Source organism: Thunnus albacares, chromosome 9 (genome assembly GCF_914725855.1).
Source record: "Thunnus albacares chromosome 9, fThuAlb1.1, whole genome shotgun sequence".
Classification (NCBI taxonomy): Eukaryota; Metazoa; Chordata; class Actinopteri; order Scombriformes; family Scombridae; genus Thunnus; species Thunnus albacares.
Window position 1 is genome coordinate 13,546,610 of NC_058114.1, and position 14,784 is coordinate 13,561,393.

At 37.3% G+C, this 14,784-nt stretch overlaps 1 protein-coding gene across 2 annotated transcripts; it reads right to left on the reverse strand.

Annotated features, from left to right (window-relative positions):
- On the reverse strand, nucleotides 1-8,771 carry LOC122989684. Of its 2 annotated transcripts, XM_044362719.1 has the most exons (6): nucleotides 8,506-8,771; nucleotides 6,608-6,931; nucleotides 4,493-4,645; nucleotides 2,965-2,971; nucleotides 2,022-2,065; nucleotides 1-1,932 (listed from the first exon to the last, which is right to left on the reverse strand). In XM_044362719.1, exons 1-6 carry the CDS (start codon nucleotides 8,573-8,575, stop codon nucleotides 1,829-1,831), a joined length of 702 nt encoding a protein of 233 aa, XP_044218654.1. In that variant the 5' UTR covers nucleotides 8,576-8,771; the 3' UTR covers nucleotides 1-1,828. The 2 variants fall into 2 exon arrangements, with proteins under 2 accessions (XP_044218654.1, XP_044218653.1); XM_044362718.1 differs by lacking the exon at nucleotides 2,965-2,971 and having other exon boundaries at nucleotides 8,506-8,769.
- Between the last annotated feature and the right edge of the window lie 6,013 nt (nucleotides 8,772-14,784).

Genomic DNA, 14,784 nt, shown 5'->3' on the forward strand with positions numbered 1-14,784 from the left:
TAGTTTTCAGAATGAGGGTTTATTTCTTTCACAACAAGTTTTTAGAGCAGAGAAGAACTTTCGGTCTGTGTTTGATTGCGTGCCACTGTGGCCAGCTATTTTAAAAACCACATTTACGTAATATATTGACCTTTTTCGGTTATTTTCCTTCCTGAGTAAAAGCTGACATAGTTGAATAATCAACCTGTTTGTCATGCCACCGATGAACAGATGTGTTTGGTGAGTTTCACAACATAATACATGAATAACACATTGAGAACTAAATTTGTCTGATAAATCTATCAAAACATCAATAAGCACCTGCCAAAAGAGAACTTCAGAGACCAAGTAATATATAATGGCAGTGAGATAGTGTCAGGAAGTCATTGTTATTTGAAAAATCGGTATGAATCAGTCAAACTGTCACCATGCAGTAAATGGAAAAATCACACTGGTGACCTGTGACTATACAGTACTGTTGAGCTGTGAGAAGATCTCTATCTATAAATAAAGTATCAACTTGTTCCAAAGACTGTTTCATTTCACTGATGGTTCTCAGCTTTGAGATAATAATAGAGAAAATGTCAATCGAAACTGTGATAGATAGCAACAAAAACAAAAACACCGAAAGAAAAGATGTTGGTAAAGATACCTCACTTCCTCGGAGAAAACCCCAAAAGACAAAAACAGAAATAATTACCAAGTCATATGTCACTACAGAAAAGTGCATTATTGGAGTCCAAATTTAATCCAGAGAACAAAGTTAAAGCAAGTGGCCAGAACTTTGGGGAATAAATGTCAGTGAGCTTTCAAGAACATGTTTGAAAATCAAACTGAACAATTAAACAATGTATTGTCAGTAATCTGCCATCTTTTTACATTCTCTACAGGAGTGTAGTTATACATTTGGTGACAATGTTAAAGGAACTTAAGCTTTTCTGTGGATTAAGGGATAAGACCGACATTATTCAATATTTCTTCTTCTAGCTATGTCTTAATAAAGACATAAATCTTAAAAGAAGGCTAATCAATTTATAGTTTGTAGATATTAGATTAAAAAAAGCTTAGCTACTTTCTAAAATATCACCATTTTCAGTGGCAGATTATTGCACATTTGGTGCTCTAATGAGTATTTACGACAGCAGGATGGTGGAAGTGGGATTGACTCAAAATACTGTGTTCATCTTCATAAAAATAAACAATTCTATGCAATGTCAGCATTCATAACTTATTTTACTGTGATGTTTGTACTGTTTTTACTTAGTTAAAGGAATATGTCACCCTGTGCACCAGAATGGCGCATTGATGACAACAATGGAGGTCAATGGCACAGACAAATAAACTACACTAGGCTTTGGATACATGGACAATTCTTAGTAGGATCCACTCATTGCTGGTTTTTCACAATAAAAAATATATAGAATATCACCAGATTTATCCTGTAAGGTTTTAATGGACAGATGACCCCTGATGAAGAGCGAACAAAAACTGAACCAAATCAAAAAGTTGGTTTGTCACTGTAACATTTTATGTGTTGGGATATGGTTTGCCATAGCAGCTGTCAACATCACAATCTCGCAACCACTAGAAAACAAGTGATGCCCATATACTTCAGACCCCAGTGTTGCTGACATCACGTCATTATGTTTCTTTCCTCTCCACACTCCTTTGTTTATAATTTATTGCAAGGAACTTACAGGCTTGGAGGGAACATTTATTACACTTAGCGGAAATATATTTTTAGGTTATAAGTCATCTTGCAGACCAAGAAAGACCAGCTAGTTTACATTCAGCCATACATCACACTCGTTTCTGTTCTGGTAGATAGCTGACAGCAGCATATTCTGTATCATTTGGATTCATCTCTAAAACTGCTGGAGGTCTTTTGGGAAAGTCCAGGATGCTGTAGACCACCGAGGGTGCAGGTACAATATTGGACGCCTGAACTGTTTCCTGCAAAGATAATTAAAGTCAAGCTGAGGAATTTATCATGACGTTTTGAATGATGACTTTGACATTTACCTCTTTAAATGAGTTCTCACCTGTACTGTGGGATAAGAGCTCTGTCGTTGTTGCTGTTGTTTGTCTGTATAGAAAGCAACACAGGTGAAATATTGAGTCAATCAGTTCATTAACTTTCACTGTAAGTCATGTGCACAGTGTATGCATTGCTAAAACTGAAGGACTTTTTTGTGGATCTTAAGCTAAAAAGAAACCAAAACGAACTAAACAGCAACCACCAGTGTTCACAATAATATGCTGAGAGAGCTAACACACACCACATAACGTTGCATCAATTTTTCAGTAATCACTATTTCTTTATGAATAATGGCTCAAAAGACAAGGTCTAATAAAAAAGGGGTCTAATATGAAAGGGGTCACTCATTGTGACAAACCCACACAGAATTATCACCCAACTCTGCACAGTTTCTCTCAGCTCTACAAAGCTATACTAGTGTCTTTCAGCTCTTTGTTTTGGTTTTTACAGGCCCAACTTTACTGTTTGATTCACTCTTACTGCTGACAGTGAGAGCTCTAATAAACTCCACTGTACACTAGATGCTCAGCTCCAAACGGCAGACAAAGTTAGTGATTAGTTTGTGAACATAGTATTTAGCAGCTAGAGAGCCAGATATTTTCTTCGGGAGTTGGTAAATACCAGAATAGAATTATGTCTCCTTAAAGAAATTCAGTTCAACATTTGGAGAAATAATCGTTTTCTCTTTCTTGCTGAGAGTTACATGAGCAGATCGACTTATAGATCTGATGTATTAAGTATGGAGCTAAAGCCAGGAGATTATTAGCTTAGCTCAACATAACAACAGCTAGCTTGGCTCTGTTCAAAATTAAAAATCCACCTACCAGCACCTCTAAAGATCACTAATTAACACGTATCTCATTTGTTAAATTTGTACACAAACATAAATGTAAATATTAGTTTGTTGTTCTTTCAATCCACTCAGTATGTCTGTGCAACATCTCAGCTGTTTGTCTGTCAACTGTAACAACAGTGACGGGAAGTCACTGTTGTCGTTTGCCAACAACATTTATGGTTTTTCTCCTTGTGAAACAACAAATTATCATGACATTAATGTTTGTGTATGGATTAATCAAACAAGATTACTATGTTTTAATGAGTCAGTTTTAGATTTGCTGGTTGGCTGATTTTGTTACCTTTGGACAAAGCCAGGCTAGCTGTTTCCCCCTGTTTTCATTCTTTATGCTAAGCTAGGCTAATCACCTCCTGACTCCAGCTACATTCTTATGCACAGACATGAGAGTGCTATCTATGTTCTTATCTAGCTAACAGCAAGAAAGTGAACACTAGTAAGCATATTAGTACATTAATCAGTGCTCAGTTTGAATTATAAACAGCTGTAGTGGTACAAATGCTGAACAATAAACATTTTTCGATAAATTATATATATCAAGCCTATTTTCTATCAAATAGTGGTCAAAATAAGATATAATTGAAGTACAACTTTATATTTTTGTCACAATTTTATTAAGTCTGACTTAATCATTGATTTTCTTTTACTTTTAGCCCTCATGCACATCTGCACCACTGGTAAAAAAGCAAACAAACATGTCCTTGTATGAGCTGGCAGTGCAAATAGGCCAAACGAGGTGCAGAGGAGTACGGTTTATCACCAACATCTGTCGGTTTGCTGAGTTGTGTTATTTCCTCTGTTTGGGTGTTAACTGTGGACAACGGATGGACTCGGTTATCATGACAGATGCAGGAGCGCACAGTCAGCAAAAGCCTACGTTTATATAGACTGACGGGAAATGATCAAATGTGGTTTCTGAGGTCACAGGGGCTGTCAAAATATTTCGGAGACAATGTTCCTACTCAAAGTAGAGCAGAGGGGTTTATGTCTGAAGTGAAAGTGCATTCGTAATAGTGAACAAATAATGCAAGCTTTTTTTTTTCCACCCAGCCCTCAGTGATAGTAGGCACATTCACATTTGCATGCATTGAAAGGAGCACTTCTTTTCAGAAGCTGTGAATCATCACATGTATCAAAAGGATGTGAAACTGCAATCTGGTTTGCATTTTTGAGCGTCTAACCACACAACTGCACATTTTTTCCACAGAATAACAATTATTCTCCTCATCTTGACTTTGTTCACTTGAAACATTTTAGAAAATGCTATGGACTGCAGCCCTTAAAAGGTAATTTAACACTGGAAAATGAAAAAGAAAAAGAAAAGAGTTGGAAAAGAGTTCCAGTAACGTATATCCAGTTTTCTAGTGTGTCAGCTCAAAGATTAGCATTATATTTTAGATTTTATGAGGTCAGCTGATACTTCTGTGCAGACTGAGTACATTAATATGAGCTTTATTTTCTATATCAGCTACATTACAAGCAACCAACAGTCTGTTTATGTCAAACTTAGGAGGCCATAGCCTGACAACAGCCAGAGTATAATATCCCTGTGGACTTTCACTTATCAAAAGTAAAACAAATACAGTGGTGAAGATTATTTTTGAATCATAATTTTTCCTTACCTTTGGTTCTCACGAGACACCAGATTAACCAAGAAAGCACTGCAGCCAACAGCACGACACACAAAACCACAAGGACAGTGACGATGTAAAAGACAAACAAATTGGAAGTTCCACGATGCTCGGGTATTGTGCTGTAAGTCGGCATCGGAGAATCTGTAGGAGTTAAAAGGAAAATATGAAATTAAGGACTCCTGTTTCTGCAGCAAAATAATAACTTTCTCACCAACATTTTACTACTATACAGTACCTTCTTTGCCATGGTGATAACTGTTCAAAAGGACCTTAATGATTTGTGTTGTTTGGCTGCACTTTTATTCTGTACAATTAGAGACCGATATACACATTTGTATATTAAAAACTAAAGAGTAAGTTAAGACACTTTCACTCCCTTGACTGACCATTTCAGACACTCAGGATACATATAAGCATTCCCCCAGCACTGTCACTAATATACTGTTTAGCAAATAGCATCTAAAATGTGAGACAAAGAGAAGGCTTAGCAGCTCTTAGAGTAAAAAATGAGTAATCATAAAGGATGAGGTTGTCATTATTCTGTACTTTTCTTATAACAAATCCCATGTAAAGACCAAAACCAACAACTCTCACTCCTTTTTTTAGACGAAGAGGTAAATCTTTTCAAACAGTCACAAAAATATATATTGATATAGGCTCAGTTATTTTACATAACAGAGTAAACGTTGCTCAAACAGGAGTAAACGGTGCATTTGTTGGGGACTATTTTCAGGTGTGGATGAATACACAATAGGTCAGCTGGTGAGTAACAGCAGAAGAACGGTCTATGTGGGATTAACGCAAAATAGACTGTAATGCCCATTAGAGACGGGCAATATGAAGATACATGAGACAATTAAAATGTTTCTACTGGAAATCTAGCCATACAGTTTATACTTAACATTTCTAGCTGTATTAGACCTTTGTGGTCAATGTTGCAAATCAGTGAGCAGGACTACTTTATGGCTATATTGTTATTTTAATATCATTTTTGCATGAATAAGGCACCTTTTTCATTTTTGATTTATTCCTCTACGTATGTTGAAATATGTCTGCTGAAATTGCACCTATATTTTCTGGTATTGTGTTTTGTGAAGCATCTTGTAACTCGTAAGGCACTGTAGAAATAAAGTTACTTTAAAGTTAAAGTTACTTACTAACTTACTTTGTCAGGCATTAATAAACAGACACTCCCACCTATGTTATACATAAACAGTTTTTCAACAGAAACGTTATTCGGGGCTCAGGATGTAGAGTGGGTCATTCATTAAACACAGGGACGGGGGTTTGATCCCCAGTTCCTCCTGTCTACATATCAAATGTCCTTGCAGAGGGTGTGTGAATGTGTGTGAGTGGGTATGAATGAGGGGCAATGCAAAGCGCTTTGTCCTGCTTAAATGCTTTAAGTAAAGTCCATTTACTGTATTATAATATATATCAATATTAAAATTACATACATGGTGATAAAGGATTATATCACCAATCTTTAGTGTCCATGTTATCATAATTTAGGAACATGTCACCCAGTGCAACATTGATCTGTTTTCAGTAGTTTTTGGGCAACAATGGAGCTCTATGGCACAGAGGAATAAGCTATCGGGCTTTGGCTATACAGACGACACTTATTAGAGCGATGACTTCACTGTGTCTTTTGGATTTCTCATGTGATTTGTTGACAATAAGATAAATTATAAAATATTGCCAACCTTATCATTTAAAAAAATATTTGGTGTGGTCTAGTAATTTATTGTACAGTAGGACTGGTGAATATTTACTTGGCCAATGAGACAAACTGTACTGTTGTGAAGGACTCTCTGTTTGCATCGGAAGTGAGGGTACTGTAGTGAATAAGTACAAAGTTGTTCATCTGAAATAGTTTTAAAAAATACACACCCGAATAAATCAGCTAAATTTAGTTCACTTCATTTTTAATGTGTACAAATCTACCAACCATATAATAAAAGATTTCTTTACGGTATGAAAAGGCTAGTTTTGTTATTCTGCTCACTCCACAGACTGACAAAGTGTTTCCATTTAAAATACATCTATATTGGTGTCATTTCCTGGAAGTTTAGCCTATAATTAATTAGAGTCTGATCTTACCTGTGCTGCTTCTGTTGTCCTCTCGAACGCTCAGCTTTACTTTATCACTTTCTTTAGGGAGATTCATGTCCATAAACAAACTGGCCCAGTAAATATCACTGTGATTTCGTTTTAGATTTGAAATATTGCAAAATACAGAAACTTTTCCACGGTAAACATCATACTCATGACTTTCTGAGCAATAACTGTCTGGTCGACACTCAGCAATCTTGTGTGGGCCTGATCTGTAAACTGCAATATGACTGTTTTTTGTGATAGTGGCGTTTAATATGAATTCGAGGGTGATGTTGTTGCCGAGGATTCCCGTGACCTCTTTGCTGTGACCTGTGTAGAGACACAACAATAGATGTGTATGAGTGAGAAGATGCAATGATTATTTTGTTTTACAAAGGCAAAATGCATTATTCTACAATAGAGTTGTATATTCTGTAAGAAAACAGCATGTAAAATCTGCAGCAACAAAACTGCTCTCTTGCAGTGAAATCAATGCTTTCTGAATTTGTATTTCTGCCCAGTCAAAGTGCTGGACTCTGGTTTGCTCATCTTTGAGCTCCAAAACCCTTCATCACACTTAGTGCACTCTCTGCCACAGAGAAACTAGACGGCTGAAGCAAGAATGCTGTTGTTGAAAGTGAAAACTGGCTGGTGAGCTAGCCTCTACTAGCTTTAGCTGAAGCTAAAACGTATTGGTATTTCCCAATCTGTTATCCATAACTGAAAAATACACATTTTCAGGAACACCGTGAAACTAAATAAGGAAGTAAGTAAATTCAGTAGTAAGGAGATTAAAACCCATGTTAAACTCCTGTTAAGTTGAATTCATGTGATTTGGTGTAATTAAACTACCTTTAAATCACACATTTTAATGTATGTAATGTAATGTAAGTTATTTGATGTACAGACACTTAGCAAATTAAGAAAGCTAAAAGAATGTGAAGAGGTTCCAAAGTTATTTTTGTGTATTATGAAGGCTCTGTGGCAATTTTTTAGTCATAATAATCACCCTAAAAGCCTGAAATTAAGGCTTTACAACATTTCTTTTACATATTTTGCCATCCAGCCAGAAAACCTTAAACTCTTTATTCTAAACTTTTTTTCACTCTCCCTTGCAAGGACATACGTCATGGCAGCTACACTATATTTGTTAGTATACAAAACAAACTCCTGACCCTGATTAAAACATTTAGGATATGTTCTGTTTCTAATGACAACTGTCACTTAGGCTGTGTTACCTAAAGTACCAATCACACTAACCATGTCAGGTCTGTCTTTACAGCATTCAAATTATATACCAGAATTAGTTTTACTTAAAAAGGAAGAATTTAAGGACATAAGTGAACTGTGTTGTCATCTGGTGTTGGTGTTTCAAACATTTAGAAAAAGGTAAATGTATTTGATTAATCCGTATTTCACACACAATGTCTCAGTGAGCTTTACTGGAGATATTTTATAACATTTCACAAGATTACAAAGCTTTTTTAAGGCCAAGCTCTTACGCAAGCATCCAGTAGTTCTATGAGAAAGATGTCAGGCTGCAAATTAGTGTATTTGATATTTATTAAGCACATTGTCCACATTATAATGTCCCTTTGTGGTGACAAAACATCAGCAGACAAGTCAAACTGAGGACACAACACCTGGTTATATGGGGAAAAACTTTGGTACACTAACACTCAGGAAATTCAGGACATTCAGGTCTTAATTGATCCGAGTGGGGAAACTGAGGTATCATTAGCAGCATAATATTATATGTTTATAAAGCAGATAGACATTTTCGGCCTAACAAACATTCTAAAAGTCTAAAATAAGCAGTAAAAATGAACCTCTAACGGCTGAAAACCCACAAACCCTTTCAGATATCAGTATAAGACATCAGAAACCAAAAGGAGACTGCTTACCGTTGAATACCATGTGAGCTGTGACGATCAAAACTATCCCGAGAGGCTTTGTGACAATGTTGTCAACCATGATAGATCAAATCTGTTACTCGCACACCTGGCGAGATGGCCCTTGAGTCTTTCTGAGATGACTGATTTTTATGAGCTGCCTTGTTGTGTGGAATCTTTTGGCCCTTATGTTTCTAGTTGAGCTGCAGTCTGACATGAGGAAACTGTAGACAGGAACTTGCACGAATACCGATTTATCTGCCTACAGCATCACAAGCACCTCCTGTAACGGAAGACTTCAAAGAGGTTCATGGACATGTGGTGCAGACTGTGATGAAGTAAGCAGAAGAGGTTGTCACTCACATGATGTGTGTAAATTCAGGAGGGGAAAATAGTTTCCTTTATATTCTGAGGCAAAATGTGCACAAATTTTACAAACACAAGTAAAACTTGGCATGCGATGGATTTAATATGGAATTTCATTTGATATAAAGTAAACCCTCATTTTGCCTAAAATGCAAGTTGTGAAGTAAGAGTTTAAGCTGTTCTTTGGTTTACCCATACAGTCAGTGGTTCTACCTTGTTTTTCTTAAAGGTTTGTTTCATCTGAATTACAAAGAAACCCATATTTTCCACCAGTGCCTAGAGATATAAATAGTTTCAGTTTTGTCTGCTGCGGTTTAAAGATGTCAATCTTTGAGATTTTGGTGCCACCCCGGTATAAAGTGGGTAAAAAGAACTTTATTATTGCTGCTTTAAGTCAAGTCAGATTTTTCTTTTTTGTCATTCGGAAAGGAAATTTACCCTGTCAGGCTTGCACACACTACACAAAGACTATACAACAATACACTAAAAAAACATTAAAGAGCAAAAATGACATTTGAGAACTGGATAATCTGCAGATGTCACTCTGGACACTGCACATTGGCACTAACCAAAGAAATGGTCCTCATAAAAGCTGTTGATAGCGAGCTTTAATTCAAGTTTGACTTCACTTGCCCCCATTGATTCTCATTGGCTGTCTGATGTAAAGCAGAATGAAAGATGATATTCTGTCATTTTTACTATCAGAATAAACATTAATGTATCAATAATGATGTATTATTTTAATTAGCAAGACTATTGCCAAGATAACAGGAAAATATGCTGAACTGCTTTCCAGGATAAAAAAAAAAAGGCCACTATTTACCCGGCTCTGAAAGTTTAAGCATGTTTCTGCAGGTTTTTCGTCTCAGTTTATTATATTACTCTATATTGTTTGCCAGAGGACACTGTTCAATGCAACTTAAAGTAAATGCAGTCCCTTACCTTCAAATGTTTGTTTGCAGATAGTGAGGAGGAGAAAAATGTAGAGAAAACATAAAAAACCTGCAGATTAGTCCCCCCCAAAAGGAACGGTATGTGTTTGATACAAAAAAAAAAACATAATCTACACATATTTAGAACACTGATATTCTTAAAATTGCTATGCTGTTGCTTATATCTATCAAAATCTGTTACTCACACACTAACACATATACACAGACACACAGTAACACTTAAACCACAGCGTAGGAAGTTGGGGGCTTTGAAGTCACAATTGACTTAAAGTCACTGTATAGGGGTATTTTGTTGGTTGGATACTTGGTTTCAGTGGTTGATGGAGGTGGTCATTTCCTTTCTGCTCCTGCTTTCAATCATCTCACAACATCAGCACTGCAAACTCACATGTTGGACGACTTCAGCGTACAGTGTTTTGAGATGAAACCCACAGCTTTGCCATCTTAACAGCTTAACAGCCATCTACCTTGACAGCAACAATAACAACAAAGACAATAATAGAAATATGACTAATAATAATAGTGGTTACAGTGGGAAAACATGACTGATGGAGTGTAGTGAAAGTTCAGTCAGGAGGACTATCTTTTGCATGCTCAGGTCTGTAGTTTTTTTTCTCAAACCATGTGTCATTCCCATCCCTCATGCATGCTCACTGATAATTTCCTTGCTGTCATTCCCCTGTCAGTTAAGAGGTCAGCTGTTCATATATCAGCATGTCACATCTAACCAATGGCACAGTGACTCACCTTCATTGTCAGCTTATCATACTGTCATTTAAATATGTGTTCTCCCTCTCTGCCTTAGTGCTTTCATGGTGCTGTTTTGTGTGCCACCGCCACCACCTCCTTATCACCTACCAGTCTTCTCAAATTAATCATTGCATCACTTCATCAACCTCTTCAGCCTTATCAGTCTCAGCAGAAGTCATCAGCCGCCACCACCAGTGTCTAGACTCCATGGGGGGATTTATCTTGCTGCTGCTCATGACTGATGTCCCTCGATTCAAAATCTCCCTGTATAGTCTAAGCACCAAAGACTTTTGACAACACTTAGTCATCAATATCATCTGTATAATAAACAATTCTTTTTGCTTCATTCACTTGTCTCTCCTGATTGAAATAATAATCATAGTAGCAGTGGGCATCAAGCTGGACTAAGGGGACAGCAGACAGTCCACAACCGAAGGTCACCTGTGAGATGAGAAAGCACAGAACTCTGGGGAAGAAGCCAAGTTAGTAACATGCATTAATGGCACATGAATGCGTACAGATGGTGAGAGAGGAGCTCAGTGCATCATGGGAAGTCTAGAGTTATAGCTGCATAACTAGGGGCTGGTCCAAGGCTGGCCCTACCTATAAGCTTTATCAAAAAGAAAAGTTTTAAGCCTACTCTAAAACATAGAGAGGGTGTCTGCCTTCTGGATCGAAACTAGAGGATGGTTCCACAGGGGAGGGGCCTGATGGTTGACAGCTCTGCCTCCTGTTCTACTTTTGGAGACTCTAGGAACCACAAGTAACCACAAGTGGCCTAGCAGGATAATAGGGTACTATGAGATCTTTAAGATATGACCACCATATATCACCATGATACCATGGTTTACAGGAAGCCAGTGCAGAGAAGCTAAAATGGGAGAAATAAGATCTCTTAATCTGATCTCTTAAACCACTTTGTGGTTTCTTACATGACTAGCAGGAATCAGGAAAAGGAAATATCTTATATAGAAATCTTGAACGTAGACCTGTTACATGCCAGTAAAGAAAGTAAAAGATGTTGCTTACCTGAGATGCTTGCCCGGTGACATGTTTGAGGGGCTGAAAGTGCCTGTTGGCTGCAGCTCTTCATCTAACCAGTTCAGTTTTACCATTTTACTGCTCATACCTTGCAATAATCAGAACCAGTTTGACGACAAAAAGCACCAAAATGTCCTTGTCAAAATTTTTCTTGCTGTGTAGACTACTTTTTTTCAAAAACAGAATTAGCAGTTGGTAGTTGACATCTGTGCCAAATAGGGCTTCATTTCCTGTTGCTGCTTCACAATAAAAGCCTCCCACTGGTTTTCCGGTTGAGAGCTTTTCAGATCAAGCAGCATCAGCAGAAAACGTTTGGTCTGTGTTAGCTAAAGATAGAATCATAGGTCTGGTAGTGCAGCAAAGCATAGGCAGGGCTTCTATATGTTTGATCTATGTGAGAATGTACAAAAAGCAAGCACCAGTTGCCTGCATGGTAACACATTTTCAGTTGTAGTTCAGTTCAGTGTAAAGCTTGCTCGAAGGCCAGTTTAGTTGAGTTTTGTGGTTCAAGGGTCCATTTGGCTGTGCAGTGCTACAGTGTGATTAGCTGTGGTCAGTGGATAAGAAGCATTGTTTTCTTCAAGCACACCTCTCTCTGCTCTGCCTACAAGACCCATCTTTCATGGACTAAACTGAAATCTAGCTGTCCTCCGCAACATGAAGACAGTAGAAGGAACATTGCTTTTTCTTTCCTGCCTTGAGATTGTTGTGTGCCTGTTTAATTTAGTTTAGCAGTAGGTGCTGCCTTTGTAGTGTTTTAGGTGGGTATGAATTTCCGGGGTGAGTTTTGTTCCACTTATGTTCTTTTTCTTTGGCACTACCTTTTTCTCCTGCTTCCCCCATTTGTTTGGTACAGTTTGTTTTATAGAAGTGGCTTTTGGTACAGATTCCTTCATATCAATAGTCCATTTATTGTTGGTATGGAATTATTATGCATATGCTTTGGTAATGATTGCGCAAGATCACATGATCAAATTCAAATTGTTTCAAAATAGTGGAACTTTTTTGCTTGCAGGTGATATGTCAATCTTTCCAATGGTTTGGGTTGAAATGGTTAGGTTTAGGCATTAAAACCACTTGGTTAGCATTAGGCAAAGATCATGGTTTGGGTTAAAACAGTAAAATGCAGTAAAAATGTTCTGTTTAACAGCACTAAAATGCCCAACGTGACAGTCAAAAATGTCCAGTTAGTGGTCTACAAGAGGTCCGGCAATAAAGTCAGCCTGTAGATTACTGGCATGGAATTCTGTTCCGTGTCAATAGTAGGTTAATTGTTGCACCAGTTCTGTAGCCATAGCCGGTGCCTTGTTTTATAGTCCAACTGAAAGTACAATACATTTTTTTGTCTGCAACAGCATACACATTTGCTCTGTAAATCACATGTCCTGTGTTCTCCTCTCAGCAAAAATCAGAAACCAAGAGGGAAAAATGTATTGTATTTTTTGCTTTCATGGTGGCAGCCCCTATTTCTGGATGAATTTGATGGACCAAGTACCATACCAAGTACATAATTGGAGAACTTGTTTCCATAATCAAATTGTTTTATTTCAAATTACATCAGTGTCCTATCATTTGCTGACAGTCACATCGAGCCTGACAGCATCCTGCTACGCAACACAAGAGCCACAGATTCTGAACAACTCAAATTAGTTTTTCTAATGTCTCCTTCTTATCTAACTTACTAATATTAACACACGTCTTGTCCTGCACCTTAGCTTGATGACTTGATGAACGAGTCCCCAAACAAACTATTACCAGGGGAAAGTGCAATGCTGGTGTTGTTGCAGCTGAAATATCAGCTTGTCTAGTTATGTGACAAAGGTAATTAAATACCAGAGACACAGTATTCTTTTGAAGTCCAACTGCATTTGATGAATCACTAAGGCATATGCATATGGGCTCCCCGAACAGTCACACTTCACTGTCTGCAGACACCTGACTCCTGCAAGATAATCAATAATAATTCCATATATGGAGTCATGCCCGTCTTGTACAGTTTCCAGTTCTTGCATTTAATTCCCCTTTTCCAACAATCACTTCTTAGAATCAGGGTCACATACACTTCAGATAAGCTTTCTATTTGTTCTTTCCTAACAGACAAGACATTCATTTCGCCTACACAAATAAGATGTGAGACATTTTCGTGAGACATTTTGCTAAAAACAGAACAATATGATTACACCATATAGGGTCAATAGACAGGGTGCATCATATTCTTTAAAGACAAAACTTATCAGTTGAACCCACTTCTACACTGGATTAATGATCATCAAATTATTAATATAGTAATACAGTATTTCCTCCAACAGTACACTTCTAATTATCTTTTTTCCCCTCCACAGCTAGCGTCAGTTAGCATGCTAGATAGCTAATTGGCTGTTCAGCTGCAATGCACTAAACAGCATGTAAACATACATACAAATGTCATTTCAGCCCAGTTAGAGTCTGATGGAGTCCTTACTCTTCAACACCACTGCTAACAACACACTGTCTGCCCATGACATGTAGCCATAGCACAAGTTTGTAACTACTGTTACTCTGTTACTGTTACTGTCAGCTGCTGCCAATCAAACACAGACACCGAAATGCCCCTCCAGCCGACCAAATCCTTCTTTTCTTGCTTTTAATGATAAGAATTATTAACAATACATTTAAAAAACACTGACAACGTTTTTTTGCAGCAAAAAGGATGACCAAATGTGATTTTAAATCAGGACTTTATATTTTGTAAGTGAAAATCACATTATAAATAATCACCTCATGCTTCTAATTTGCTTAACACTCTTTTCCTTGTGTCCTATTCTTACCAGTTTGTTGACATCCTATTGTTCCTGATCCCTGAAGACCATTTTTGGGAATGTAACATACCAGATAAATCCTAATTACCCACTTTCTTATTTTCAATAGCAATAGGTTTGGCACATTTTTATTAGTCATTTATGATACAAATTCATTTAATATATCATAGGAAGTATAAAACTGATGCAGCAATATGAGGAATTTAGTTAAAAGTATGAACTGATGCTCCTGTAAAGGTATAGGTGGATGTGTGATAACCCAACTGTTCATCAGAAGTCCTGCCACAGCGCTCATGAGCAAGAAGAGCAGTTTCTGCCAGCTCGGATACAGTGTTATGTTTAATAGAAATGTGACAAGAGACAGCATAGATAGATTTAGGTAC

Coding starts and splice junctions, on each gene's coding strand:
- LOC122989684 (XM_044362718.1), bottom strand. CDS start 8,575: ATGGTTGACAACATTGTCACAAAGCCTCTCGGGATAGTTTTGATCGTC. Junction 4,646..6,607: donor GGACAACAGAAGCAGCACAG/GTAAGATCAGAC, acceptor TAACTCCTACAG/ATTCTCCGATGCCGACTTAC. Junction 2,066..4,492: donor GTGTCTCGTGAGAACCAAAG/GTAAGGAAAAAT, acceptor CTTTCTATACAG/ACAAACAACAGCAACAACGA.